Consider the following 27,454-nt stretch of genomic DNA (forward strand, 5'->3'; position numbering starts at 1 on the left):
ATTGTTTTCTACAAAAAGGTGCCTGTTACCAGCACTGACTCTCATCAGCTTGGCGTCTAGGACAACTGTATACCACCGACAGCACGCATTACCTTCTATCTCTTTCCATGCGGTTGTGCCTCTCCCTCCGCTGGGACCTGCCCCGTGGGGGCCCGCTCTGCCTCTGCTCCCCGAGGGCGGCCTGGGGCGACTCCACCGACGGGCAAGCACCCTGCGCTGCTGTGGAGCCTTCACCCACGTTCCGGAGCTCTCCCAGGGTTCTTCGTTCTCTGTTTCTGTCCAACTGACGTATCCTACTGCGACTCCTCTTATTTCTTGCTTGTTTACATAGCGCTTCTTCTCTGCAAAAGAAGGAAAAAGTGGTATTTTAATTGTTTGGTTCTTCTAAGTTCACCCTCGTGAATGCTGAATATATTTTTTGGTATTTTCGATCCAAGATATAAACGTGAATGGGTAAGGAGCACACAGAACCAAACAAGAAGCGCTCCAAAATTCCATAGAAACATCCAGCACAAGGCTCTAGGTTTCAAACTATACAACTGAACATAAACTAAATTAAAACACCCCAGAGGGCTTTCCTGGTGGTGCAGTGGCTGAGTGTCCGCCTGCTGCTGCAGGGGACACGGGTTCATGCCGCGGTCCGGGAAGATCCCACATGCCGCAGAGCGGCTGGCCCCGTGAGCCATGGCCACTGAGCCTGCGCGTCCGGAGCCTGTGTTCCGCAACGGGAGAGGCCACAACAGTGAGAGGCCCACGTACCGCAAAAAAAAAAAAAACACCCCAGGTATTATGTAATCAATGCAGCTTATACAGCAATACAATCAAAAGTCCCCCTTTTAAATCAAGAGCCATTTTAACTGTCATCTATGAATAAAAAAACCAAGAAGTTGTTTGATTTTTCTGATATTCAGAATGGGAAAAAAAAAACAAACCTAGAAATATTTTCTCCAAAAGATTTTCTTGATATGCAATTATTCTAAGATGACAACTGATATTCTAACTGCAATGCTCAGAAGAGGATAGAACCTAAGTGGTTTAGGATTAAACACGCCCTCACCTTACAAGTGAGATTCCCCCCACAAAAGGAGTAATCACGTCATAGCTTTGACCTGTGCTACAGAAATATGTCAAATTTCTATCACAGTACAGCAGGCGTCTAATAAGTACCTATGGTGGTGCGTGCATTCCCGAGGTACCGTACAAAGCCAAACCCTCTACGGTGAAAGAATCACTTAACACACATTTCAGAATGGTGATAACTTTTCAAAAGGCATAGAGAGGAATTCACAAGTATTGGTAATATTTTGGTTCTTCAGCTGAGTAGTCAGTACAGGGACTATTTTAATTTTAACCTTTATACCTTACAAATGCTAACATATACTTTCACGAGCAATGTCATAAGAACAATGGAAAATTAATCACTGGCGTGGGAGAAAGACGGAGAGCTCCATCCCTACCCTGTCTTTATCAGCTCTTGAAAAGCTGAGTGTAAGCTGTGTTATTGTTGGATAACTCGAAAAAGAATGTTTTCCAGGAAAAACGGATTGAGGGTTAACATCAGGGGTAAGCAAAGTTTGCCTTCAGAAGTTTCTTTCTTTCTAAGACTTTCTGTATCACCTTATGGCCTCTTGCTACCAACTCAATCCTTTGCCCATCTGCAGATGGTCCCCTAAAGCTCTGAGCGGATTTCAGACTCCTGCCTCACTCATGAAGTATGAAATAAGAGACAAAAAAAAAAAAAAACCAACACTAAATTTGCTGTCAGTAACGAAAATGTACCTAAGTCTATCATGTTTCTGTTTAAGGAGGTTACTGTTAAGAAAAAGCAGCCCCTAAACTCAACGTTTCCAGGCCAAGGATAAACGTGATGTTCAAAATTCGCAAGGATGTTCCAAGTGAGGTGACTGGGCAGAGGGACAGAAGGATTCCTAAGATGCAAGCAGGCTTCCGAGATCCTTTCATTGGTTTATAAACCAGCTCTCTCCCCTCCCCAACCCGTGGCCAAAAAAAAAAAAGGGGGTGCAGAGACATGAGGCAGGAGGAGAAAGCATCTGCCAGCTTCTGTTTTATCGCTTACCTCCTACTTTAATCCGAACCTGCTCAGGCAAAGCTTTGTTTCTACTACCCAAAGTCTGTTTAGTGGATTCAATTTACTTCTGATAACAGAGAGAAAATGCTCTCGGCAATCCAATATCCTGATGCTTGGTAGCTTCAAGTACAGAACGTGAGTTACTACAACTCTGGAAAACAATGAAGCAACAGGAACGTTATCAACAGGTGACAATCTCCTCTCTACGCACAAATAAAAGGCACTTTAACAGAAGTAACGTCAAAGTTATTCACATGAACTTGAAGAACTTTAGGTGCACGAAGGATTTTTAAATATCCCCGAACCACATAAATACTCTCGATTTTAACAAGTTATCGAGCTCAATGAAAGAAACATCCTTGGGACCTAACTAAAATACAATTTATCCATTTAACACAAAAGAGCAAAGCTTCGCAAATCATTTTCCCTACCTGTGTTTGTGAAAGATTAGAATTTCCACTAGTAGAGCAACTATTTGCAGTAAACAGAGGGTATGTAAATTGAAGAGCAGTAGTTGCAGCAGCTGTTTTATTTTTCACTAATGTTCTACATTTGTTTTGTTGCTGATGAAGTGGAACATTCATTAATTCGGATGGATGGCGAATAAGAGTTACCAAACTGCCAAGACACAAGAAACCCAGAAACACATGAAGAGTATGTGGCAGGTTAAGTTTCCTGAAACACCACAAATCACTATCACACTCTAATGGCTAACATTTGATTTTCTGGATAGGAACTCGAATCTGTTACCATGAATGCCCCCCATCATGGAAATCTCTACAAAACAATTATCAGCTAGTGTTGTAGGGGACAAGTTCAAACTTTCTTCCTCACATTGGAAGGTGTGGCTGTGTGTCATCTTTTAGTTACACCTCCCTTCCCATTACACTTCTGACACCAATCTCTGTTTTTTTTTGGCCATCCTCCAAAATCTGACGACTATGGGCAAAATGGGGAAAACGACAGGGTGGGGACAGACAGAAAGCTAAGGAGACACCCTAGCAGACAGGCTACTACTCCTCTCCGATAGTTGTTGCTGCGAGATCACTTATGGGCTGGCAGTCTGGCTGAAGGATGAAGCTGCATTTTACACTCAAAGCCTCACAACATGACGTCTGTCCTCCTAGGGGATGCATCTGTGCAAGATCAGGTCAGCCTCAACCTGAGTCAACAGACGGGGAAGCAGAGGTCTCTCCTGACATTTAGGTGGGTGATTTGGGGACAAAACCTTTCTTCCTCAGGAACATGTGTGCACTTATCTCAACTCATCTCTCTTCCACATGCAGACGCAGAGCGCACACCGCAAAGGTAATGCTGCAGGCTGTGTACTTGATATCTGCTTGCTGTGCCTGCACAGAGCACACAAACTTTCAGCTCAGCCTCCAGACCCACTGAGGTCTGCTCCCTGTTAAGATGCAAGCTGCAGTGAGGCCGCTGGCCTCTGCAGAAAACCCTGGTCTACATCCAGACCGAGGCTGGTGCTTCTCTGCACAGGACCCTGGTCTACACCCGGACCCAGGCTAGTGCCTCCCTGCAGAGGCCCCTGGTTCCACCCGGATACAGGCCGGTGGCCTCTGCTGAGGACCCTGGTCTACACCCACACCCAGGATGGTGCTTCTCTGCAAGGACCCTGGTCTATACCCGCACACAGCCTGGTGTTTCTCTGCACAGGACCCTGGTCTACACCCTGATCCAGCCGGGCCCGCTCCCTGGGGGATGCACCCACTGGTTGAGTGCCATGCCAGGCTCGGGGGGATCCGCACCGCGCGGGGCTGGCGGGGGCTCGGCTGCTATGCTGTTGAAGCCGTCCTCCAGGCGGACGCGCACCGCCGACTTGGCCCGCACCTCGCTCGCGCCCTCCACGTTCTCCTTGCCGGCGCCGTCGGGCGCCTTGGGCCGGGGTGCGCCGGCACCCGGCGTCTTCTCGGCGGCGCGGGGCGCGCCCGCCTCGCTCAGCAGCATCATGCGCAGCTCCTGGAAGTCGATGTGGCCCAGGCACTGGTTGGCGTCCGCGAAGCCACCATCGGCCAGCGCAGGCGGCACAGCACCGGGTACACGGGCGGCGCGACTCCGCCGCCGCGCCCACGGCCGCAGCGAAGCCCCCCGCCGCTGCGCCCGGCGCCGCCGACGCCAGGAAGCAAGAGTTGACGCGCGTCTCCAGCTCGCCGGCGGCCTCCGCCGCCTCCATGTGCGAGTAGAGGATGTGCTGCAGCTGCGTGTACTCGATATCCGTCATCTCCACAAGGCTCAGGTCGCTGGTCCTGAAACTCAGCCCCGCCTCGCCGAGCGCCGCGTCCGCGCCCTCGGGGCCCGCCGGCCCGCCCGCCTGCGGCGGCTCCTGCTGCCCGGGGCCCGACATGCCTGCGACAAAGGCGTGTGGCGCGCGGGCGGGCCGGCTGGGCCAGGCCGGGCGGTCGGGTACGCAGAAACCGACGGCCTCGGCGGGCCTGCGCCGCCCGCACGCACGCAATGGCGGACGCTCCCCGGCCCCACCCCGCACCGCACCGCCCCGCCCGGAGGCCCCACCCCGAGGGCGGGCCACACCCATCGCCCGCCCCGCCCTCGCCGCGGCGCCCCGTCCAGAGCTGCGCGCGCATGTTGGGGGCGCGGGGTGCTGGTGCCGGCGGCGCGGCGCGCGGGCCCAGGCCGTCCAAGTCCAGTGCCTGAGGGGCCAGACCACCCGGGTCGAGTGTCCGCAGGGCCGGGCCGCCCGGATCCCAATGTCCAAGGGGCCAAACGCGCGAGTCCAGTGTCCGAGGGACAGACACACCTGGGTCGAGTGTCCGCGGGGCCGCCCGGGGGCTGGCCGGGTATCAGGGCGCATGCAAGAGACACCTCTCTAGGTAACGTTTCACCACGAGTCCACGTATCCACGGGGTGCCCTTTGGTCCCCCCCTTCTCGGGACACGAGGCCTGCAGTAAGCCCGAACAGTAGACAGGTGAGACAGCGGCCCCAAATACAGGTGTGACAAGGCAGGCTGTACGGAGGTGAAAACTCAAGCAGGTAAATCAATACACGTGGTGCACGGTTCCTCCTAGAACCGGCAGGGCTCGTGTAATCAATGCACTGGACAAACACTGGCCACTGATGAGCTGGAATGCACATGCCATGTGGGTCCATCCTTTTAAAGTGCGCTCTTCGGGCTTCCCTGGTGGCGCAGTGGTTGAGGGCCCGCCTGCCGATGCAGGGGACGCGGGTTCGTGCCCCGGTCCGGGAGGATCCCGCATGCCGCGGAGCGGCTGGGCCCGTGGGCCATGGCCGCTGGGCCTGTGCGTCCGGAGCCTGTGCTCCGCAGCGGGAGAGGAAACAGCAGTGAGAGGCCCGCGTACCGCCAAAAATAAATACATAAATAAATAAAGTGCGCTCTTCAGTGGTAGTGTGTTCACATGCCATCACCACAACCAGTTTTCGAACATTTTCATCACCCCAAAGAATCCCATACCCATTAGCACTTCCTCAACACTAACCTTCTTTTTGTCCCTATGGGTTTGCCAACCCTGGGTACGTCCTATAAATGGTATCATAGAATAGGTGGTTTTTAGAAGAATTATTTTTGCAGGCTCAAAATGATCACTGTACCCACCTCTCACCCTTACCCCCATCTCAACCAGTGGCTGTTTTCTGTATGGGAACCACGTGCTTTAAAGAAAGGCCTGTGATTTAGGCACAGTTTTCTTCCATCAGGCTCTGAATCGCTCATTCTGTCAGAGCTCAGACATCTATGGAGTGCTATTCATTTCTTCTGCAGTATCTTTTCTTTGAACAATGTAAGATCATCCTGCACTTCCCTGGAGGACCAGTGGTTAAGACTCCGTGCTTCCACTGCAGGGGGTGCAGGTTCAATCCCTGGTAGGGGAACGAAGATCTCACATGCCACGTGGCACAGCCAAAAATCTTTCAAAAAAAAAGGAAAAAGACAAAATATATATAAATTTGCTTGTCGTTTTGTCGACTTAATATGTCCCCAGTAGGATAATGATGGACCACTTACTCAAGAAAAGGTATCAGGTGTGGGGGGGGGGGAAGAGCACTTTTTCTCACACCTAACATAAAAATTAGTTTCAGATCATCGAAATACCTACATTTAAAAAGAAAATTATACAACTACTAAATATATAGGAGGATATCGATAAAATCTTTGAGAAGATTCTAAGCGTGACATCAACACAGACCGTAATGTGCACAGGCTCGCCCTGGGGATCTTGTTTAAAAGCAGATTCTAATTCTGCAGGCCTAGGTGGGACCCGGAATGCCACCTTTCTAAGGAGGCCCCAGCTGACGTGTGGGCAGCTGATCAGTTGACCCCACTTTGAGCAGCAAAATCACGCAGTATGGTGAAATTTACAATGTTTCAAAAAGAAAAAAAAATCAAGATTATATGCGGCTTGGTTTTTCGCTTATTGGAAATAAAGACCTTTGGCACCTACATTGTTTTCTGTGTTTCTTGATTTGGGCAGATTCCTTGCAGATAACAGTTTTTGAGCCCTCTTTTATTTAGACATGAAACGTGAGAATGATCTGGCTTTAGTGGGACTTATTTTATAAATAAAATGTGAAGAAAATATAAAACATGTTTTTTTCAAACTCTAAACGTGGCTCCAAGTGGTTCTGGTGTAGCCCTCCAGGGGTAGCCCTCCTTAGCTGAGGACCCTGGCTGTAGGGTCAGGCAGAGCCCGGCGGAGCAGGTCAGGGCGGGAGAAAGGCCCCACCTGGGCTCCCCTGAGCTAAGAACTAAACATGCAAAACAATAAATCAATGAATAAGTAAACAGCATCATGGACCGATGCGAAGGGCTGGCTTTCGAGAACAGGAGGAGCTGCTCTGTGGACAGGCCATCGTGCAGGGGGAGACCCCCAGTGGGTGGCAACGTCAGTTTAGTGGCTCTGGACTAACGGCCAGAGACCCAAGCACAGCATCCATGTGAGCCTCAAGGAATGCGGGCAAGCGTCGGACATGACACCGCTGTACAAATATATGGATTCGGTGGAAGCAGCAGGGCTGGATAGCAAAACCAGATAGAGAATAGAGACATTACAGGAGATGAAAACTACAGGCAATATTGGACATGAACAGATAGGCAGACATTCTTAACAAAAGCTTAGCAAATTGAATCCAAAAGATTTCTTAAAAGGAATAACTCATCGTAACCAAGTGGTGTTTATTCCAGGGATGCAAGTTTTGTTTACATTGGAAAACCAACCAATGTAAATTACTATATTCATAGAGCAAAGTGAAAAACCATATGATTACCTGAAAAATGAAAAAAAAACAAGAAGTGGTGGCAAATCTAACATCCATTCCCAATAAAAATTCGGCAAACCAAGCATGGAGGGCAAGTTCCTCAACCTGATAAAGGGCGTACATGAAATTACCACACTTCACATCATACTTAAATGGCAAAACACGGAATGTTTTCCCTCTCGATGAGGAAAAAGGAAAGATACCCACTGTCGCCACTTCTATTCAGCATTGTGCTGGAGGGTCTACTCGGCGTGACAGGGCAAGAGAAAGAAGAGCATGCAGGTGGGAAGACCAGAAGTGGAACTGTCTACTTTCTCCCTAGGCAGCACGATGACCTAGGGAGAAACTCCTACAGCACCTACACAAAAGCCAGTGAGTTCAGCGAGGTCGCAGAGCATAACAACATCCTAATACCAGTCATGTTCCTATACAATAGCGGTGGACATGCAGACCCTGCAATTAAAGTACAGTAGCACCTACCATCACTCAAGTGCACACCGAGGTGTGAGTTTCACAGAATACGTATAGGACATGCATGTTGAATAGCATACGGGGTGCTTTCACTGCCCTAAAAATCCCGTGCTCTGCCTACCCAACCCTCTGCCCCTTTGGCCCCTGGCAGCTACCGATCCTCTTACTGTCTCCATAGTTCTGCCTTTTCCAGAGTGTCATAGAGGTGGCACCATGAGGCCTTTTCTGATTGACTTCTTTCACTTAGTTAAATGCCTTTCAGTTTCCTCTGTGTCTTTTCGTGGTTTGATAGCTGATTTCACTTAGTGCTGAATCATATTCCATTGTCTGTGTGGGACACCGTTTATTTATCCGTCACCTGCTGAAGGACAGCTTGGTTGCTTCCAAGTTTTGGCAACTATGAATACAGCTGCTGTAAACATCTGTGTGCAGGCTTTTGTGTGGACATGGGTTTTCGCTCCTTTGGGTAGGTACCAGGGAGTGTGCTCCTGGAGCGTATGATAAGCGGATGCTTAGTTTTGTAAGAAATAATCAAACCATCTTCCAAAGACGCTGCACCATTCTGAATTCCCACTGGTGTGAACGAGAGCTCCTGTCATTCCACATCCCCAGCCCCATCTGGTGTTGTCAGCGTTGCATGCTTTGGGCAGTCTACGACGTGTGCTTTTCGGCCTTTTGAAGACTCAGTTACTGTGCCGGCTAGGTGGCAACCCCGTGCGGGCCAGGGCGGGGGCGATGTCTCCCGGGACACGGTCTGGGCTCCGCAACCAGTAGTGATCTTGCTCCAGGATTGCTGGATCTGGAATCAAGGGGTGCGAATGGGGTGGCCCCTTTCCCTATTACCTCTCCTGATGCTCCGCAGAATCTGTGCTTCCTGTCCTGTGACTCTCGGTTCTAGAGGGCTCAGTCCCGAGGGGAAGAGAGCTTCCTCGCGGGGACGCAGTGAGGCTTCCTGGGGCCGTCGCGGGAGGCTGTGGCCTGGCCACTTGGGACTCTTCAGGCGCAAAGTTGGGGTGGCAGGGCCCGACTGTCCACGGTGAGGAGCCGGAGAACCCAGGTCCTCTTCGTCCTCCAGGCCGGTGGACCGCCACAGCGATGCCCAGGGGCCTGACGGCTGAGGCTCAGACCCGGAAGAAGCAAAGGTTTGGGTCACCCACCAGGCCACGGACTCCCAGCAGCTGCTCGGGGCCCCAGGGAGCGTGGACGGGTTCATGGAGGAGGGTCGGTGTCGGTACCAGCGCCGCGGCTGCCACCAGCAGTGACGGCTGTGACAGCCGCCCCTCGTCCTCCTTCTGATGGAAACGTGCCTGCGTGTTTATCCACCGCACGCTTTTGTTTTTCTCCTCCTTGCTCGTCCCTGGTCGAGTAGGATGCGACGGGAATGGCCGGCCTTATTCCCATGGTCTGCAGGACCGGGCAGCCCACCAAGAAGTGACGGGAGGTCCGGTCCCCTCTTCTGGGGGTGGGGCAGTGGCGATGGGGGTGTCGCGTTGGGTGGGAGGTGAGTTTGTGCCTGTCTTCCTTTAGGAATTTGGCTCAAAGGGCGGCTGTAAGTAAGGCATGCAGGCGCGCGGGGGTCGAGATGATGGGCGCGGGGCGGCTAACCGGGCCCCTTTTCTTAGAAGCCCCTCTGCTGCGTGTTCGCGGTTGAGGGGATCAGCAGAGACAGTTCTGCACGAGATCTGGAGACCAGAAGGGAAGCAACAGCCACACCGATATTTCAACTCGGACGGTCGACCTGGGGTCACACGCGTAGCATTCGCCTTGTTGGGGGCAGTGTCCCCACTGGCCATGCCACCTCCCGGGCCCGCTCAGCCTCCCTCGGGCCAGGTGTGCCTGTAACCTCTATGACAACGTGTGCCAGCTTCTCAGGCTGGCTGTCCGCACCGTCCAGGCTGGAGGTAGAGAGAAACACGTGAGAGGGGCTAGTCCATCCTCGTGGGGCCCGGCCTGGCCTCACCTCGCCCTCCACGCCCTCCCCTCTGCCCGTCCTTCCCGTCCAGCTCTGGCCGCAGCAGCTCCCACAGCTGGGGCTAAGCCTGCAGACCAAGCCCTGATGCGTCCCCCCATCCCTGTCTTCCTCTTCTCTCCCTCCCTCTCCTCTTCTCTCTGTCTCTCTCTGATCCAGATAACGAAGAGACGGTGAAACCCACGGCACCGGCGTCTCTAAACCATTTGCTGCGCATCGTGTTATTGCTGTGATTTGTGAGTTTTGTTCGCTCCTTAAGGAGTAAAAGAATCGGAGAAACCTTTGTTAGAGATGTGATTTCAATCAGCGGCTTAGGAGAATTCGATAAAATACCATTGTGACCGATTTCTAAATATTTGGAAAAATTGTTCAGTATTTAATTTGGTGTTTAAGTGTTCGATATTGTGTTTAAATATCTCTAAAAGTATTGTTTAATAGATTTATAGGACTGAGAAATAGGACATTGAACAAAATACAAGTTTCCTGCTGCTTGCTCGAAAGTTCCTCAGCTAATAAAGTATTGATTAATCACACACGCACACGCACATGCACACGCACACGCAACACACAGAAGGAAAGACAAACTAAAGGAAAGTTTGAGCAACTGCTTTTGAACTTCAAAGGAAATTAACGTGAGTTTGAGCTCGCGGGGTCAAGAGATGAACACTCCAGTGACGAGGGGCAGGGCAGCAGGAGTCAGAGGCCAGCAGAGGCAGGGAAGGGTCGAGTCTTCAGTTAAAACTGCAAAATCACAACACAGTAAGAGCAGCAAGTGGTGGAGCCTGTGCTGGAGAGAATCGGGTCCGAATGCCCAGCAGGATGGAGGGATTCCAGGACTGGCCTAGAATAAGGCACGATGCAGCAGGACGTCAGAGCCAGGGATGCACAGGGCCGTCCTGACGGGGGTGATAGCGTGGCTGAGAAAAGCAGCGGCAGAGGGACCCGAGGCCGCTGCATGGGGCTCCTCTCCTTCCCTCTGCCCTCCTCCTCCCTCCCCACTCCTTGTTTTCCAAACAAAAGGAAAGCTTTCCTTTACCACTTGACTACACGGGTGGGGATCTTTTCTGAAAACCAAGAGTGCGCCACTACAGATGAAAGGTGCACATCGTCCAGGGAGAGAAGCGTGACCGCGGCCGGTTCGCCTTCCACACTTGAGCTGCTTTCTTTTCGTTCCTGACAGGTGTGTGCGTGTGTGCCAGTGTGTGCACACGTGTGTGCGTATCCGTGTGCGTGTGTGTGCGCGGGGGCTGGGGCTTATCCCTGGGAGCTGCACTTGGTCTCCCTGTGCGTCTGGGTGTTGCTCACGGTCAAAGTCACAAGTGCAAACAGCTGTGCCTGCAGCGCTGCCATCGGACAGGACGCCCCCGTCCCCCAGATGCCTCCCTCGTGCTGCCCCTTAGAGGCCCCCCCACCCCACCCTGTCTGCAACCTGCCCCCTCCAGCAGGTCCCTCAGGGGGTCCTGCGGCCAGTGGCCTTGGTCTGGGGCCTCTCTCACTGGATGCACTTCCCTCCTCCCCGTGGCTGGGCCACGATCCACCCCCGTGTTGACTGAAGGGCACCTGGGTGGGTTCCTGGTGTAGGCAACTGTGAATAAATCACTCTAAGTACTTGGGTTCTCATCCCCTTGGGGTGACATTGCCCTCACTGATGATGCGTGCTTTGGGGTGAATGTCTAGCGGGGGGTGGCCGGCTTGTGTGGAATTTAATGACAAGTCACTGATTGGAAACCCGCAGCTCTTCTCCAGGGCGGTGCCACCTTCCCTCCCCGCCACCCCGCATCCTCGCCAGCGCTTGCTACAGTCAGTTTTCTGACCCTTTACGTAAAGGGACACCCTGGGGTGGGGTCCACAGTGGCTGTATTCCTCTTCTTTTTCTCTGGCAGACCCCGATACCCTGATTTGCTGCCTGGTAGCCAGAGGTGGCCGTGTGCCAACCTGGCCAATGAGGTCAAACCAGACATTTCAAAGGGGAACAGAGGCTCTGTCGCTCCTGCTGGCTTCCTCCTATAACAGTGAGGTGGTGACGTGATGGCTGCAGGGGCAGCCTCCTTGCAAACACGAGGACAAGAGTCATGAGCTGAGGTTGGCAGAGCACGGGGGACCCTCAGTGACATTGCAAGCCGCTCCAGCCACCAGGGCTGCCTGCCCCACCCTCGTGTGAAGCTCGAAGATGGAAAAAGTCTCTGTGCTTCCTTGGTGACTCCCTCACCTGAACACCAGCAACATGGGTACAGGAAAAGTGGGCCAGAAACACCATTAAGAACAGTTGTCTCCAGATGGCGGCATTTGAGAGATCTTGATTTTCTTGGTACACCTCTTTCATTTCCCACAGTCTGGGAACACACAGGACCCCACAAATCTCCAGGGAGCCCACATTCTCTGGAAAGTAGAAGTTAGAAACTTTTGAACAACGTGAAAAATGTAAATGATGCCTTTTTTAATATACAAATATATTTATATATTTTTATTTTTGGCCGCGTTGAGTCTTCGTTGCTGCGCGCGGGCTTTCTCTAGTTGCGGAGAGTGGGGGCTACTCTTCGTTGCGGTGCGCGGGCTTCTCATTGCGGTGGCTCCTCTTGTTGCGGAGCACGGGCTCTAGGGCTCTAGAGCGCAGCCTCAGTAGTTGTGGCTCGCGGGCTTCGTTGCTCTGCGGCACATGGGATCTTCCTGGACCAGGGCTCGAACCCTTATTCCCTACATTGGCAGGTGGATTCTTTTCTTTTTTCTTTTTTTTTTTGCGGTACGCGGGCCTCTCACTGTTGTGGCCTCTCCCGCTGCGGAGCACAGGCTCCGGACGCACAGGCTCAGCGGCCACAGCTCACGGGCCCAGCTGCTCCACGGCATGTGGGATCATCCCAGACCGGGGCACGAACCTATGTCCCCTGCATCGGCAGGCGGACTCTCAACCACTGTGCCACCAGGGAAGCCCGGCAGGGGGATTCTCAACCACTGAAACACGAAGGAAGTCCTAAATGATGCTCTTGATGAATACTTGATAACTTTGGGAATTGCCCAGGTTATAAGAAGTGAAGAAAAGATACAAGAATGTATAGAATCCCAATTTTGTAAAAGAAAAATAGAGGGGAAAAAAGATTAAGGGAAAAGATACAGATGACTGCCCTTGGTGACCGCTGGGTGGAGAGTGTGGGTGGTGTTGGAGGGCCTCCCCTGTCCTAAATGTCTGATGGGAAGCAGGCGTCAGAGCCATCCCAAGCCAGGAGCTCCCACCCCCACCCTGAGGGGCCGCCCCAGGCCTTGCTCAGGCCCCTTCAAGGGCACAGCCAGTTGGTCCCCGTCGCCGTGCCCTCGCCCTGCTGTCCCCCTCGCCCTGGCCCTGCTGGTGCGCCGGTGGGGAGGGTCCGGCCCCTGGGGTGTGATCCTCCCTTGGAGGCTGCTTTCATCCTCCCCGACGGTTGCCTCTGCGGAGCTGGATGGGATACGGGGCCCTGCCAGGCACCGCGGCCCTCGAGGCCTCCAGCGGGAGGGAGTCCTCATGCCAGGTTTCCGGAGAGCCAAGCTCTGCACGGCGCACCTGATTGCGTGTGAGTGACTTTGGCTAAACGGGGTCACGGGTTGGAGCCGTCAGGGCTGGTCCTGGAGGAGAGCAGGGGAAGCTGGCAGCGTGAGGACAGAGCTGCAGACGCCGCAGGAGTATATTCTCTGCAGCAGATAAAGCAGGGGTTGGGGAGGATGCAAATGTCCCAGCTGTACTCCAGGGACGGAGGATTTTAAAACTTGGGCATATTTTCCCCGACGTTTTGGGAAAACTGCTTGGACATCAGCCTGCAGGCCGGAGGGACTCGTGCGTTTTGGAGCCGGGCACCGTGCCCAGCCCTGCTCGGCGTCTATCCTGCAGGATTCGGGATTTCCTCTTGTGCAGGACCTCGCCGTAGGGCGGTCTTCCCCAAGGTCAGGCTAGCGCGGTGGGTTCTCCGTAGATGAGCGGCCACCCTCCAGGCCTCGCCTGGCCCGACGCCTTTCTGAGACGGCAGTGATGGCGGCGTCCCCCCGCGGGACCCCTGCTTTGCGGCACTTTACCCTGGTTTGTCGTGCGCTCAGCCGAGTAAACCAGACCGCAAGCTACTGACTCTCCAGCCCACAGGGGTAGAGCCTGTCCTGCCCGAGGGATGTTTTCTGGCTGTCTGGGCTCACGGTGGGCATTGGGTGCACAAACGTGTTGAGAAGCTAAATGCTGGCACAAGGGCCACCACGTTGGGGCCAGTCACCGGTGGCCCTGAAGTTCAAGGGCAAGGCCCACACCTTTCTCTTCTCCTCCCAGCGGCGGCTGCTTCCCTGACCTGAAGGCACCGCATCTGCTGGTCCAGCCCCTGCCCCTTATTCCACCCGCCAAGGCGCCTGGGCCACCAGCTCTGCCTCACCCCACGCTCGTGACCAGCCCGGTGCTCCTTTAAGGCCCGAGTCAGCGGCTGGGACTTTTGGGTGCCTGCCGACCCTGTCGGTACCTTTGTCGACCGCCAGCCCCACCCCCACCCGGGCCCACGTCTCTGTCATCCCCTGACCGTGCGCTGCTCCGTCCTTCCCTTCGTGGCCTCGGGCTTCCTGCTCGACATGGGGTCCTGTGCTGGAACCATCCCGGGAACGGGGTGCATCCGGCAGGCGTCTTCAGGCCAAAGGGCACCGATGCCCACACCACGCCGACTGCCAAGAAGCGGGAGCTGAGGCATCCCTCTCCAGACCCGACTTTCCAACGCGATGCCACACGAGACAGAAAACCTTCTGTAGATGCTTATTCTACTTCAAGTAGCAAAGCTATGAAGCTCCATGTTTTAATGTACAGTGATATAATACTTTGCAATATAAAATACAATTTACAGAAATTTCTATCAAGTAAAACTAAACAAACACACTTGATTTTTTACATTTGTTGTATTTAAATTAGAAAAAATTTGTTTTACACGTAAAAAAGCCTTCACATGTCGTTAGATGTTGGAACTCGTCGCCACTTTAACGTAACCTAATGACAGGGTCTCTAACACCAATCACTCCAAATTGCTAAGTTCTCGATGTTCTCATAACTTAAACGTTTGTGCTAGAAAGTGAAAAATCTGTAGTGATGTTCAATGGAACAGACTCCAAGGAAAAAATGAAATTCTCTAATTTTATGTTTGCAAAAGTAACTTTATGAAAATATTAAAAAAATTATCAAAGTTTCTTGTACAGTCAAATAAATGAGCAAGTTTTTTCTCTCTTTCGCACTTCAGAAGTACTTGGAAAATACACATGACGAGAAGCGGTATATATACTGTGTCTCACAGTGAAAAGCTTTCTAGTTGGCAGTTCTTAAGCTAGTATCACTATTTTCATCTCAGGCTTTACACAAATATTGTTCCATTTCAACGACAAACGTTGAGATTTGTCACCTGACAAGTACCACAGTGCAGAGCTCGTGCACCTTTCCCGGGACAGAGAACCGAACCGCTCAGATGGTAAAGTTCAACAAACAAATACGTTCCTCATTATCCAAATCAAAGAAACCTACTCCCTCCACCCACCCTGCCTTTTAAAGTACACTTAATTGCTTTCTGTTCTCACTTTCTTTAGGCTGGTAAAATTTACACCTTTCAAAATAAATTGTTCTTTAAAATTCCACAATGTCTATTCAGATGTTGCTTTTAATCCTGTTTGGGGGTGGGGGGAACACGTAAGGCGATACCTAAACACTGAGCAAAACCAAGAAATGTGTTTTTGTTTCCTGGTTGAAATTTGTATTTCAAATTTCTTCATGACAACAGAAAGATGCACCTGTTAAGTCTGGTGTTTCTCAACATTCCAGAGACGAGCCGACACAGCCATGCACAGAAACACGCGGCCGCCTGCCCCGAACCCTGTGAAGTTAGCTTCTGGAAACAGGTATCACAGATGAGAAGATGTCAGGAAAGGTATGGCTCTGAGGTCCACTAAACTCCCTTAAAATTTACAACAGTCAAGTTATGAGAAAAGATCACTTTATAATCTGAAAAGCAATACGCTCTTGTAGGTACTTTCCCATTTCAGTATATTCAAATGGACATGTTAAAGAGTTCTTAGTTTTTTGTTTTTATTTAAAAAGCGTCAGAATTGTAAAGGTGTGAAATTTGCTAAGAAATAATCACACACAAAATTACAGTAATTTCTCAAGTCCAGAAGGTTCTGTCCTGTGCGTCAGCTCCCAGCTCTTTCCAAGACCACCTGCTTAGCACGTGAGCGCGGCTTCACGGGCGGCCCTAGGTCTGGGTGGCGGGGGCGGCGCCCCGCAGGGCCGCGGCCTTGGGGTCCCGGGGTCGCTCCGGGCTCCGACTGCGGTCCCTCCGGCGCTCCTGCTCGCGGGCCTTGTCGCCTTCGTGGTCCCTGCTGCAGGACCTCTCCCGGTCACGTCTGCGGTCGCGGGGGCAGCTCCGTCCTCGGGCCCAGTGCCACTCGCGCCGCTCGCCCCTGCCCGCGTTGCGCTCGCGGCCAGTGTCCTTGTCGCGGGGTTGGTCCCACTCTCGGCCTCGGTCCCAGTCCTGCTCGCGGCTCCAGGTCCGGCCGCGTTCCCGCTCCCATGGCTTCCCACGCTCCCGCTCGCGCCGCCGGTCCTCGAGGGCCTGGCCCAGGCGGCTGTCGCGCGGTGGGGCCTCGGGCTCCTCCGGGGCCTTGTCCCGGGGCCGCCCCTTGCAGCCTGGGCCTCTGTACTCGTGGCCCCTGCCCTCGCGGAATTCGGCCTCGGGGCCTGGGGCCGGCGCGGTGGGTGGCGCGGGCGGGTGGCTGGGCAGCTCCAGCAGCGCCCGGGGCGCCGGCTTGGCTCCGGGGGTGGCCGGGCCCTGGCAGTGGAAGTGTGGAAGCACCGATTCGCTCTTCTCGGGGAAGGGAGTGGCCCCCCGGGGACCCCCAAAGGGCAAGGCCGCCGGTGCCTTCTGGCCGGTGAACCTGGGCGGCGAGTGGACCCTCTGCTCTTCGAACCGCTGAGGCTGCCTCCCCCTGGGTCCCGGCACGGATCCAGGAGCTTGGCCCCGGGGGCCTTCAAACTGCCCAGGCTGTGGCCCCCTCGGCCCACAAAGTGGCCCGCGGGGGGGCCTCTCTGACCTCTGAACTGAGGGGGAGGAGGGCCACCTCGGGGTCCTTTAAACTGGGACAGCAGAGGCCTCCTCTGGCCCCCGAACTGCAAAGGCGCGGTGCCCGCTTCCCAGGAACGGGGCCTGCTCGGGCCCCTCGCTCTGGCCAGGGGGGCCCGAGGCCTCACCGTACGGGGCCCCCGGGAACTCCCTCTTCTCCCCGTGGGGGTCCTTGCGGTCTCCAAATGGAGGCGGCCCTGCTCCCCTGGGCCCGCCCACGTGGGAAACGGATGGGCCCCTCCCATCCCTGTAGGGAGGTGGCCCGTGTGGCCCTGAGAACAAAGAAGGGATGGGCCCCTTTTGGGGCCCGAATCTGCCTGGTGGAGGCCCCCCTCTCGGCCCATCGTTATTAGAATTCTCTTCCGAGAACGGAGGGACTGGCCCTCGGGGGCCTGTGAAATTGGGGCCGTGAAGGCCCGACATCCCGAGAACGCGCGGTGCAGGCTCCCGCTGGCCTTGGAACTGGGGCAGAGGCCCCCCTTTCTCTGCTGCGGTGGGGAACGTGCCGGCCCCCTCACCCGGCCTGGGCTGTGGCTCTCTGTCTCCTTCGGTTTCAGCTGCCAGGGAGTCACGGTTTTCGGGAAACTGCGCAGTTCTCTGATCCTCGTACTGGCAAGAGCCCAGAGGTTTTTCCTGACAGGCGTACACTGGACCCGAGAAAGAATCCCTTCTTCCGGGAGGGTGGAAGGTCTGGCCGTCGTGCTGCCAAGGGAAGAGGGGCTGGAAGGAGGCGCCCTGCAGCGTGGGCAGCAGCACCTTCCGGGCAGGCCTGGCCGCGCCCGCAGGCCCCGGGCTTTCTGTGGGCTCGCGCAGGGGGCCGTCCTGCTTGGCCGGCAGTGGGGCCTCTTCGCCCGGAGCCCACGGTGGAGGGGCTGACTCTGGCTCCGCCTGGGCTGGAAGTGGCCCCGGGGGAGCAGCGGCCCCTCCGGGCGCTACTCTGGCCGGCGGGGGCCTCGGGGCGCGGCCTCGCTCTCGTTGCTCTCCGTGGCCAGCCGCCGGGCCTGCCGCGGGTCCCGGCTCAGCCGCGCCTCGGCGCTCGGGCCCGGGGCCTGGCTGCCAGCGGGGGGCGCGGCCGCCTTGGCCGCGGCCTGCGGCCGGAGCGTGGGCTTGGGCGGCGGCGGCGACATGAGCGCGTCCGACACGGAGAAGTGGGCCATGGAGGCCCTGATGGCCGCCCTCTGCTGCCTGAGCGCCTCCTCCTGCTCCTCCACCTGCTTCTGCTGCTCCTCGATCTGCTTGGTGAGCTCCTCTATCATCTGCTGCCGCTCGGCCAGGGAGGGCGCCAGCGGGCCAGGCCCGCCGTGCGCGTCCACACACATTCTGGTGGGCAGGTCGTCGACGGTCACTTTGGCTTCTTCTAGGATCGTCTCGTCCTCCGGGTCATAGGCCACCTCCTCCCGCTCAGCTGCCTCCGCGGCCTTGTCCGCGTCCTGGCGTCTCCCGCGGTCTCCGAGCTGAGTGTCCAAGGCTCTCTCAGGACCATACTCTTCCTCGGGGTCATAGGGCCTGTCGTCTTCCTCCTCCTCCAGAGCTCTGTCTTTTGAGAGCTGACCAAACTGCTGGACAATTGGGTCCAGCAAGAGCGCCGACGGCACCCCGCCGCCGGCTTTGGCTCTCGAGTCTTGGTGGGGGGCTGGGGCCGACTCGGCAGGCTCTTCGGTGGGGGTGTCAAACGCCTTCTTCTTCCCAAAGAGAGTCTGCAGGATATATTCTAGGGGTGAAGCTGTTTTTGAAGAAGAAGTAGTGACAGAGGAAGCGGCCACCGCAACCGTCACTGACGCGGGTGATGCTGTGACAGTGTTCGTGGCTCCTGGTTTGAGCGACGACAGTATCTGTAACCCGGAAGATGAGGCCGGCGCACCTGGTGCTTCTGGAGGAGGGGATGGGGGTGGGGGAGACCCCGGGGGTGTGGTGCTGACAGCCGCGTTCCCTGGGCACAGCGGGTACTTGCGGGGCTTCTTCTCAGGGAGCAGGGCTGCTGGCATTCTGGGGTGGACGGCATCCATTTCTTCTTGTGTCTGAATACGGGGCCGCTTCTCCTCTGTCTTGTCTGATTCGCCAGCATTTGAAGGCCGCTGTATTTTTTGGCAGATTACTAACCCCAGTATTATGTTTGGACGCGGTGACTCAAGACCTAAAAAGCAAAACAGTTGTGCAAATTTTAGAATCGAATTGTAGCTTTTGTCCTTCAGGGGTCAACTCTGGGTGTGAAGGGCAGCGGGGGGATGGTTTCCAGAGGGAGGAGGAGGGGGAAATTCTGTGGCAAAATAGAACCAAGTGTTCGAAGACCGGCTGCAAAAGACGCAGACTGCACCGCGCACCTGCCCAGCCTGACGGGCCCACAAACCACAAAACCAAGGGCCCAATGCACACGCGCATTCGCCCAGTGCTAAAATTATTACAGATTTTCAATTATATACAACGCTAGGGTAGAGGCGCGCTGGGGGAGGTGGGGAAGGCCAGCACGCACACACTCCAGGCCGTTCACCTACTGGGAAGGAAGCCTGTATGTACCAGGATGTTTGCTAAACAAACTCTTAGCTGTGTTCCTTCATTTGCCTCTTGCTACAAATCAGGAAGGCAGCACCCCCTTTCGACTTTAACTTATGAGCTGCAATATGTAAATTAAGCTATTCATACTAAAATTAAAGGTTCAATTAAGGACCAATTCTACAACTCAATGATAAGGATCAACAAAATTATACGGATCGATAGAGCACACGCCCTTCGATAAGTTCATGAGTCACTGGTGTCAAAATGACAATTGATGGGAAAAGTGATGCTGACCAAAATGCCTAAAACAAATGTTCTTGCAGGTTTAGAAAGACATTCAATGACCAGTAACTTCTCAAAAGCTACCGAACGCTCAGGTCTCTGTCAACACAGGACGTGCGGCTTAAAGCCCAAAGGTGTTCAGGACAGGGGCAACAGAGGTCAGACCACGCGCACAACACGCTGGGAATTTCAGAACATTGCACAGTTCTTAAAACATAATGATTTCTTAACAAATTCTTGGTCCACACATTCTGGATTGTGGTGCACTGGACCAGGAATGCTACTGTTTCTGTACGGCTCCGCCACCCTCACAGTAATAACAAACCTGGAATACCAACAGGGGAACAGAGAAGCCCACGTCACAGATCAGTAAGTTAGGGAGAAACGATAAACACGGCACCAAAATTTTGTTTCAACAGCATATTTTAAATGAATCAAATTGTATAAACTCAATTTACACATGAATCACTATTGTGTAAAAGACATTCATGCTATATATTTTTGGTTGACTCACTAAAAAAGAAAATCAGCACTGTTTTTCCTATTCTTTCTGTGATTTGAAGTTGATCACAGATCAAAGAGTTGTCCCTAGACACCCATTGTGTAGTTCTGAGCGCCTGTCACCCTTCCTAAATTCCAACAGAGATGGGGTGACATGCCGAGCACGAGGGTGGCGGATGTCCCATCCCGCCCCCGAGGAGGAGGAAGACCCGGCATGCCAGAGTGAGCTGGGCTGGCCCAGCATCCGCATGGATCGGCGAGGTACTGTTGGCCCCCCTCCCCACTGTGCTCAGCGCCTCGTTTCACAGGCTGACATTCAAGGGCTGAGGTGCCCATGAAGACACCCACTCGTGATGAGAGGAATGGCTTCCAGAATGTCCTCTGCCCTTCTAATGACAGTGGTGACTCAGGGGAAGGAGGAGCTGGGCAAAGGAGGGCGTGGACACAGGAAGGCCAGGCCCACTGCACTGAGCATGGCATCCAGATGGTTCTGCTCAGATGTGAAAGATACTCTATCAAGTTCGCTTTCTAATCAAAATGGATTATTTTAACTTAAAATAGTAAATCTCTCACTCGCTGTAACAGCCACTTACTGAATAATTTACAGCTCACTAATATGCAGTCTGGGGCATAGTCAATAGCTCAACTGGCTCTCGTGGCCCTCTCTGGACCGACTCTCACCGACACGGCCCCAGAGCTGGCAGAACAGGTCCCCAGCCGAGCCACAGGCTGGAGCGTTGGCCAGCCCCGTGAGCAGGAGCAGCAGAGGAATGTGCTCGGCCACGCGGGCGGGGGCGGGGAGGGCTGGGGAGCCCTGGCCGGGGGCGTCCTCTCAGCAGCCCAGGGCCCACGACTGTCCTCACTGTCCTCGATGCAGATGGGCTATGCTACCTGTGAAGAGCTTTAACCTCTAAGGTGCCAACACCAGGGCTTGCGGCATGAATCACGTTTCAGGTCAAAGAGGCTGTGTGTGGAGGCTCAGGCATTGCGTTAAACCCAGGGCGACGGGGTCCTGTCCTCGGGGGGCGCGCCAGCCCTACAGCGTGCAACAGCTGTATAGGCCTCCTAACAAAAACGATACACCCCAGACTTGGCAAGATTCTCTAGACTCTGCCCTTTGCGGTCACAGGCATCACAGGTGAGGGTAGGATTCAATTACTTAACATTTACATTTGTTTCGAAAACAGTAAACTCCCTGGAGACCAGCATCTAACTAAGCAGCTACTAGTTTTAAATGCTTTCAGCTCTCAACTACTTCATCTACACACACCCGTAAGCGATCTAATAAAGCTCCAGAGTTGGAGGAGTGTTAGTTATGCATTTCCCCACTAATCTTCCCCAGGATTTGACATTTGAATTGGGCTGTTTTTGAAGCAGTCAAACCTTCTCTACTTCACCTGTGCACGTTATGGCTGCATGGAGACTTGCAATGTAACGAGCACCGTGGAGATGACTTACTCGTGGAAGAATACGATTCACTGTGCTACCGGGGTCTCGGCAGTGACCTTTAGGGAGTTGAGGGCACGTCTGGCTCCGCCCCACTCCGCAACCTCACGACAGGCGCCTGGCAAGGGCACGCTGGCCACAGTCAAAGGGCTACTACCACTGGGGCGGTGGCAGGGGCAGCTTTCCCCCGAAGGCCCCATTTTCTGCCTGGGGCCCCTGTGGGCGCGCCCACTGTTGAGTGTGACCCCTGGAGAGGAAAGGGCGCCCCGAGACGGCCCAGCAGCAGTGAGCACGCTGGCTGCGTGCACAGACAGGGCTCCCTCCGGGGGCCCGGGGCGCCCGCCCGGCTCCACACAGGGCCTCTGTCCCATGGTTACAAGCGGGGTGCTTACTTACCGACCTCCCTTTGAGGGCAGTGGTGAGGCTTATGACTCATCAAGTAGATGAGAACTAGGTGGGAGGCCACTGAACTATCATTTCCAGACAAGGGGTACTGGTCAGACTGAGCACCGGGGTGTCGGCACCCCTGCCCGACCCCCTCCAAATTGCGGGAGCAAACGTGTCCACAATGTCCCGTGTGGATGAAACGAGCCTTCCTAGCTGCATGTAGGTCCCCGAGTCTTCACGGTGAAAGAAAGGGTCAGCCCCAGACCACCCGTACAAAGAGAGAAGTGGACAAACCCAGGGACGAGGGACAGCTGAAAAGGTGTGTGTGGATTTCCTGAGCCAAGACCCAAACCAGGATCTGTGTCCGGGTGTGTCAGCAACAGGGCCGCGGGGGAAGCAGCCCCCATGCACCTTGGACGTGGCACGGCGGGAGATGAGGTTTAGTTTTAATTAATAAACCAGCTGAAAGCTGCCCAACTATCAAATGAGGCTTTTACCCCTAAATCAACCTGGCATGCTCCACTATTCAGTATTTACAGTGAACACCTTCTTATGGTCTGAGTCTGACAAGACAAAACGTCCACCTCTGCAGGGACAGAAACTGTGCTGGAGTTAGCAGCAACCATCCTCAAAGAGGACTTGGGCAGAGACCCAGCAAATACAGGGAGAAGCAGCTGCCCGCCCGCCACACTCGGCTCCCATGCAGACTTCGCCCGCTCCCACTCTTGGGTCCCTAAGACCTGAGCAAAGCCAGGGCTCCGCGTCCCAGTGAGGAGAGCGTCGTCCATCCGTCCGTCCGCCCGCCCGTGTCCAGGCGCCCCCAGCGCAGCACCGCCGCCTGCACAGCCAGAAGCACACTGGCGTCGGCTGAGGCAAAGCAAGGTGGAGACAGTCCTCCGTCACAGTGCACCTGGATGGGCACCAAGAGCTACCAAATGGTTCAAATTCAGACAAACGATGGCCAGTTTCCATGAAATATTCATTGATTTCAAAGGAGAGAGAAGCACTTTCCATTCAGCACCGTTTTGCCTTTGATTACAACATCTGTACACAGCTACGCAGGAAGACACGCAGAAACTGAAGACGTGCTGTTATCTGACAATACTGCAAGTCACGGAAACGGTCTGCTATTCAGGAAGCAGTTAAGAGTGAGGACAGAAGGCAGACACCACGGATGGAGCCAGCCTAAGAGAATGGCCCTCTCCCGGCAGTGCCTCGGAAGGCAGGTCCCTGTCCTCTGCTCAGGGTGGTCCACACCTTAGATGCCCGAGGGCCCTCGACTGGCGCCCCCCACACCCTCGGGAGGGCCGGGCACCCTGGCCTAGGCCCAGCGTCCCATCTGACTGCTCTTCCTTCCGTGAATAAAGCCCCTAGAATTAAAAACATATATACTAAATTAAACAAGCTGAGATTTCGAAGCCCTTCGATTGAAAAAAAAAGTCTGTAAACGATTATGGTAAAAATTCCCGTACAATCACGTTTCCAAAACCCCTCCTACTACTTTGTTTTAATGAAACATTCGTTCTCTATTGTGGATGAACACCTGCAGGCTTTTGCGCATCCCCTTCAGGAAGTGACAGCCTGGGCAATGCAGGTGGAGGAGTGATGTCCACTCCGCTGGTCATCAAGTGTGGTCACTTAGCAGATGAGGTGGGCGCCCTGCCCAGCCTTCCTTGTCCCCGTGTCACCCCGGAACACCCAGCGCGGCCCCCTCCCTCTGCCAGCCGGGCCCCAACCCAGCACTGCACCAGCTCCCGCCTCGGCTCCGACTGGGGCTTTCCTCGGTGGCCCCCGCGCCCCTGCCTCCTCACCACGCCTGACCTCGTCCACCTCTGCCCCCCTCAGGGTCTGTCTGTGGCCCCGAACCTGGCAGCCCCCTGCTCGTGTGACCAGGTGCACCGGGACGGTGTCAGGCAAGAAGACCCCATCGCGGGCTCTGCAGGTGGAGCCGTGAGAGGGACTCCAACACGGGTGAAACAGGGCTTCGTCACCTCCCAGGTCCCGCTGCTACAGACGCGCAGAGTGTGCGTGTCACAGGATCTACGCTCACACTAGGCCCCGCACAGGCTTCCGCCCTTGTGACTGACCGGAGGCTCTTCACGGTATCGGAAAGTCGGCTTCACCACCGTCACCGCTGCGTCAGGAACACGGCGTCCAGGGAGCCGGCCGGCGCCCCAGGAGCTGCCCGCCAAGAACCTCGGCCACAGCCCTCCCTGCTGCCCGTCAGGCGGCACGGCTTTAGCGCGAGGAGTGGGACAGCCCCCCGGAGAGCTTGGCTTCTAACGTGTTTGGCACTGAGACAGTTCCGTGTGTTGTGTCAGGGGACACGAGCCCTGCGGTCACGGGGACCGACCAGGACGCTGGGCCCAGCCGCAGAGCCGCCGGGGCGCGTAAGTGCCTGGCCGCGGCAGGGGCGCTGGCCATGGACATGCAGGCGCCGGGCGCGGGCGTAGCTACTGCCTGTAGAAGCAGGTGCTTCAAGAGCCCTCACCGCAGGTTACACTCAGCATCTTTTAGGCTTAGCCGTTTTGGGGGCGCCATGGACAAGGAGACACTCCCATTTAGGCGAGACTTAAGTCCCGTCAACGTCTCAGGGTTAAGGGGAGTTGGGTCCCCAGAGACCACGCCCCCCTTGGAATCACCCTTAGCTCCCTTCAGAAGCCTGAACTTTCTTTCTGGTCAGCCTGCAAATAATTCTTTAGAAGCAGCACTTTCTAAGGAATGAGTGAACAGAAAGTGGTCTGCCAAAGACAAGAATTCGAGCAGCAGATTTCAAAGTGACTATTTCTAGAACTAGCTCCTGTCTCTCAACGCTAGTTTTCGTTTCTCCTCAAAACGAATGCCTGCAGCGAAGAGGCTCTGCCTGACGCCTGCAAGGAGCCAAGCCCGCAGGCCAGGCCCAGGCCCCGCCCTCCCGGCACTGCCCAGCCCCTGCCAGCAACACCCTGCTCATGCCAGGCGGGCGGGCTCCGGACAGGGTTGTCCCTCTTCACAGGACTTTTCTAAGACAATGCACACCTTCCTCAGGGGACCTCCCGTGCCACCCTCCACTATCCGCTGCTTCACCCCTGTTCCCAAGTTCCGCTGCCAAAGGCCGGGTCTAGGTGAGGCACGCAGCTCGCTGGGACGGACTCCGCAGGGCGTGGGGGGGACGTGTGGGCGGAAGCCTGGGGCCTACCTGGTCCCTCAAAGGGCAGGAGTTTGGAGGGGACGGGGTCCGCGGCGCTCAGCGGGATCAGGTAGAAGTCCTTGACGTGCCTGCTGTTGTTTACCACGACGCCGAAGCGGCCGCGGCTACTGAAATAGGAGTACAGAGAGATGTAGGCCACCTCCTCCTCCTCCGTCGCGGGGTGGAAGCGGATCAGACACAGCTCCTGCAACAAACAGAGGGCGGGGAGCATTGACCTGCGGCCACTCGGAAAGGCAGCCCCTTCTCCTTGCACCTAAGCCCCAAAAGCAGGAGGGAAGCGAGGAGAGAAGCGACCAGCCCTGATTCTGACTGTCCCAGCCCTGCTGCCCAACACATCAGAACAATGAGCTGCTCAAGAGGACACAGGCCCGAGTCTCAAGACTGCTGGGTTTGATCTTGGTTTCAGAGGACCTGCTTTAAAACTACTTAGCCCCACTGTCCTCAACACAGAGCCCACCTCCTGGGGCTCTCGTACTGATGGGGTACTCTGTGTGCAGGGCCAGTCTGGGGCAGCGTCTGACACAGAGCTAAGTGACCGCTAAGCGTGCGATGAGCTGCCCGCACCTCCGAAACGGGAGGGCTGAACTAGACCAGGGTCGTAACCCTTCTGTGACCCCAGTGAAAACCAGAGCCCCTCCCCCAAAGAGCACTGCACACGCAGACACACAGCTGCGTCCGCATCTCAGAGGTTCAGACTCCAGCCCAGCCGCCTCCCCCGATCTCTCCTCCATCAGCTCAGACAACAAGGGACACAGCATCTGTATTTCTAACTCTGAACCGCACATGCGCTTTCACAAAGCTTCCACCGTCGTGCTACTCAGACACCCCTTCACAGGTTAGCCAGCTGTCAACTTCAACGTCCACCTGCAAACATCTCACCAACTAGAGACAGTTCAAGTAGCAAGGCGCAAGACGAGACGTCAAAGAAAGAGCCGTGTGTTAACAAACCCCTTCTTCCTTGGGTGCAGAGGTTAGACTGTGGGCAGGTACCTTCGACACCGAAGACCTGAGTTTGCCGACGTAATCCCAGACTGTCTTCGGGGCAATCCGTCCGCCGATGTGAATTGTGTCGGGCAGGTCCTAAGTGAAATGAGCTCTGATTCAATGGCCGGTGGAACCGTGGCCGTCACAGAGAGACACACCCCAAACTACCCGAGATTCACAACTAAGACAACTGCAAGTATCCCAAACACAGCGGCAATAACTGTGTCAAATGTTGCTTAGTTGACTAACATCCGGGATTATGAGTGACCAAACCCAAGGGTGGTCGGAGGATAACCTTCTGCTAAATAGGATGACATTTAGCAAAGTGTGGTACTGTTGTCTTTTATGAACATACACATACAGGAAAGATCCAGGTATGTCTCAGAAGAGACTGAGCACTCTTTGTCAAGTCTGAAACGCTAGTGCTGTTTCGTTAATTTTGAAAAATAAAAGACCTGTCATGTGCACCCCTCCAACCAGGGCAGGTCACCCGTGCCTGGCCACACCTGCAGTGGGCACATGCACACCCAGCTTTGGCACAAGCTCTAGCGGAACAGAGGGAGAAGGAAGACAAGCTTCAGCTTTTTCAGAAAAGAGGGAGGGTCTGATTTCTCATTTGAATTTTCGCCACTGTCCAAACTGCGTAACCTGCTGACTCGGCCCGGCAACCCCTCTTTTGCCTTCAGAGGTGCTTGTGCGTCCAGACACTCAGCAGGAAGGTGGTCACACGCCTGACTCCAGCGCGGGATCAGAGTGCCTTTGGAAAACGCGCGCGTGCACGCACATGCACCCACACACACTTCTCTCCCTCCTGGTTCTAACCTCACTGAGATAATCAAAATATCCAGAGACAGGAAACGCCTTAGTGACAAACTTCGCTACACTCTGCATGTTAATGAATCCTTTCCAAATGGTGCTGAGTTGAGACAAAAAGAGGGTGGTATCTCCTTCTGGAGGGGACTGGGACTCCGAGATGCTGTAAAACAAAACCACAGAAAATACGTGAATCTTTCTCTGCCCAAAGAATCCCCAAGATTGATTGATTGATTGATTGATTGAACGTGTTTATAAAAGCAAAGTGAATTCCTGCAAGTTTTGATAGCTTACTTTTTCAAATTAATTACCTTCATCATAATGATATGAACATTCTGGTCAAAGAAATATAAACTATATAGGCAATAAACTGGATGGCTATAAATTCAAATTCCAGTTTTCAACAACTATATGTCTAAGGTGATAATTAGTCATCCTAAAACTGAAGCTTTAAAAAAACGCCTCTCTAAAATAGAAAATTGAGGAGAGTTGTATA

The 27,454-nt window shown here is 54.6% G+C and overlaps 2 protein-coding genes and 1 pseudogene across 2 annotated transcripts in view; all 3 read right to left on the minus strand.

Annotated features, from left to right (window-relative positions):
* LOC132490651 (death-inducer obliterator 1-like) overlaps positions 1-190 on the minus strand; it is a 56,738-nt gene extending 56,548 nt beyond the window's left edge. The window contains 1 exon segment of the mRNA XM_060099048.1: positions 93-190. The gene's annotated coding sequence lies outside the window, so the exon portion shown is untranslated.
* Positions 191-248: 58 nt separating this feature from the next.
* On the minus strand, positions 249-4,543 carry LOC132490652 (transcription factor-like 5 protein; annotated as a pseudogene).
* An 11,267-nt stretch (positions 4,544-15,810) lies between these two features.
* The window catches only part of LOC132490653 (death-inducer obliterator 1-like), a 31,047-nt gene continuing 19,403 nt past the window's right edge, over positions 15,811-27,454 (minus strand). The window contains 7 exon segments of the mRNA XM_060099049.1: positions 15,811-16,804; positions 16,807-16,928; positions 16,930-17,822; positions 17,825-18,996; positions 25,150-25,345; positions 26,152-26,241; positions 26,968-27,121. Coding sequence (XP_059955032.1) covers positions 15,996-16,804; positions 16,807-16,928; positions 16,930-17,822; positions 17,825-18,996; positions 25,150-25,345; positions 26,152-26,241; positions 26,968-27,121 — 3,436 coding nt within the window. The 3' untranslated portion in view covers positions 15,811-15,995.

This window comes from Mesoplodon densirostris, chromosome 5 (genome assembly GCF_025265405.1).
Source record: "Mesoplodon densirostris isolate mMesDen1 chromosome 5, mMesDen1 primary haplotype, whole genome shotgun sequence".
Lineage (NCBI taxonomy): Eukaryota > Metazoa > Chordata > Mammalia > Artiodactyla > Ziphiidae > Mesoplodon > Mesoplodon densirostris.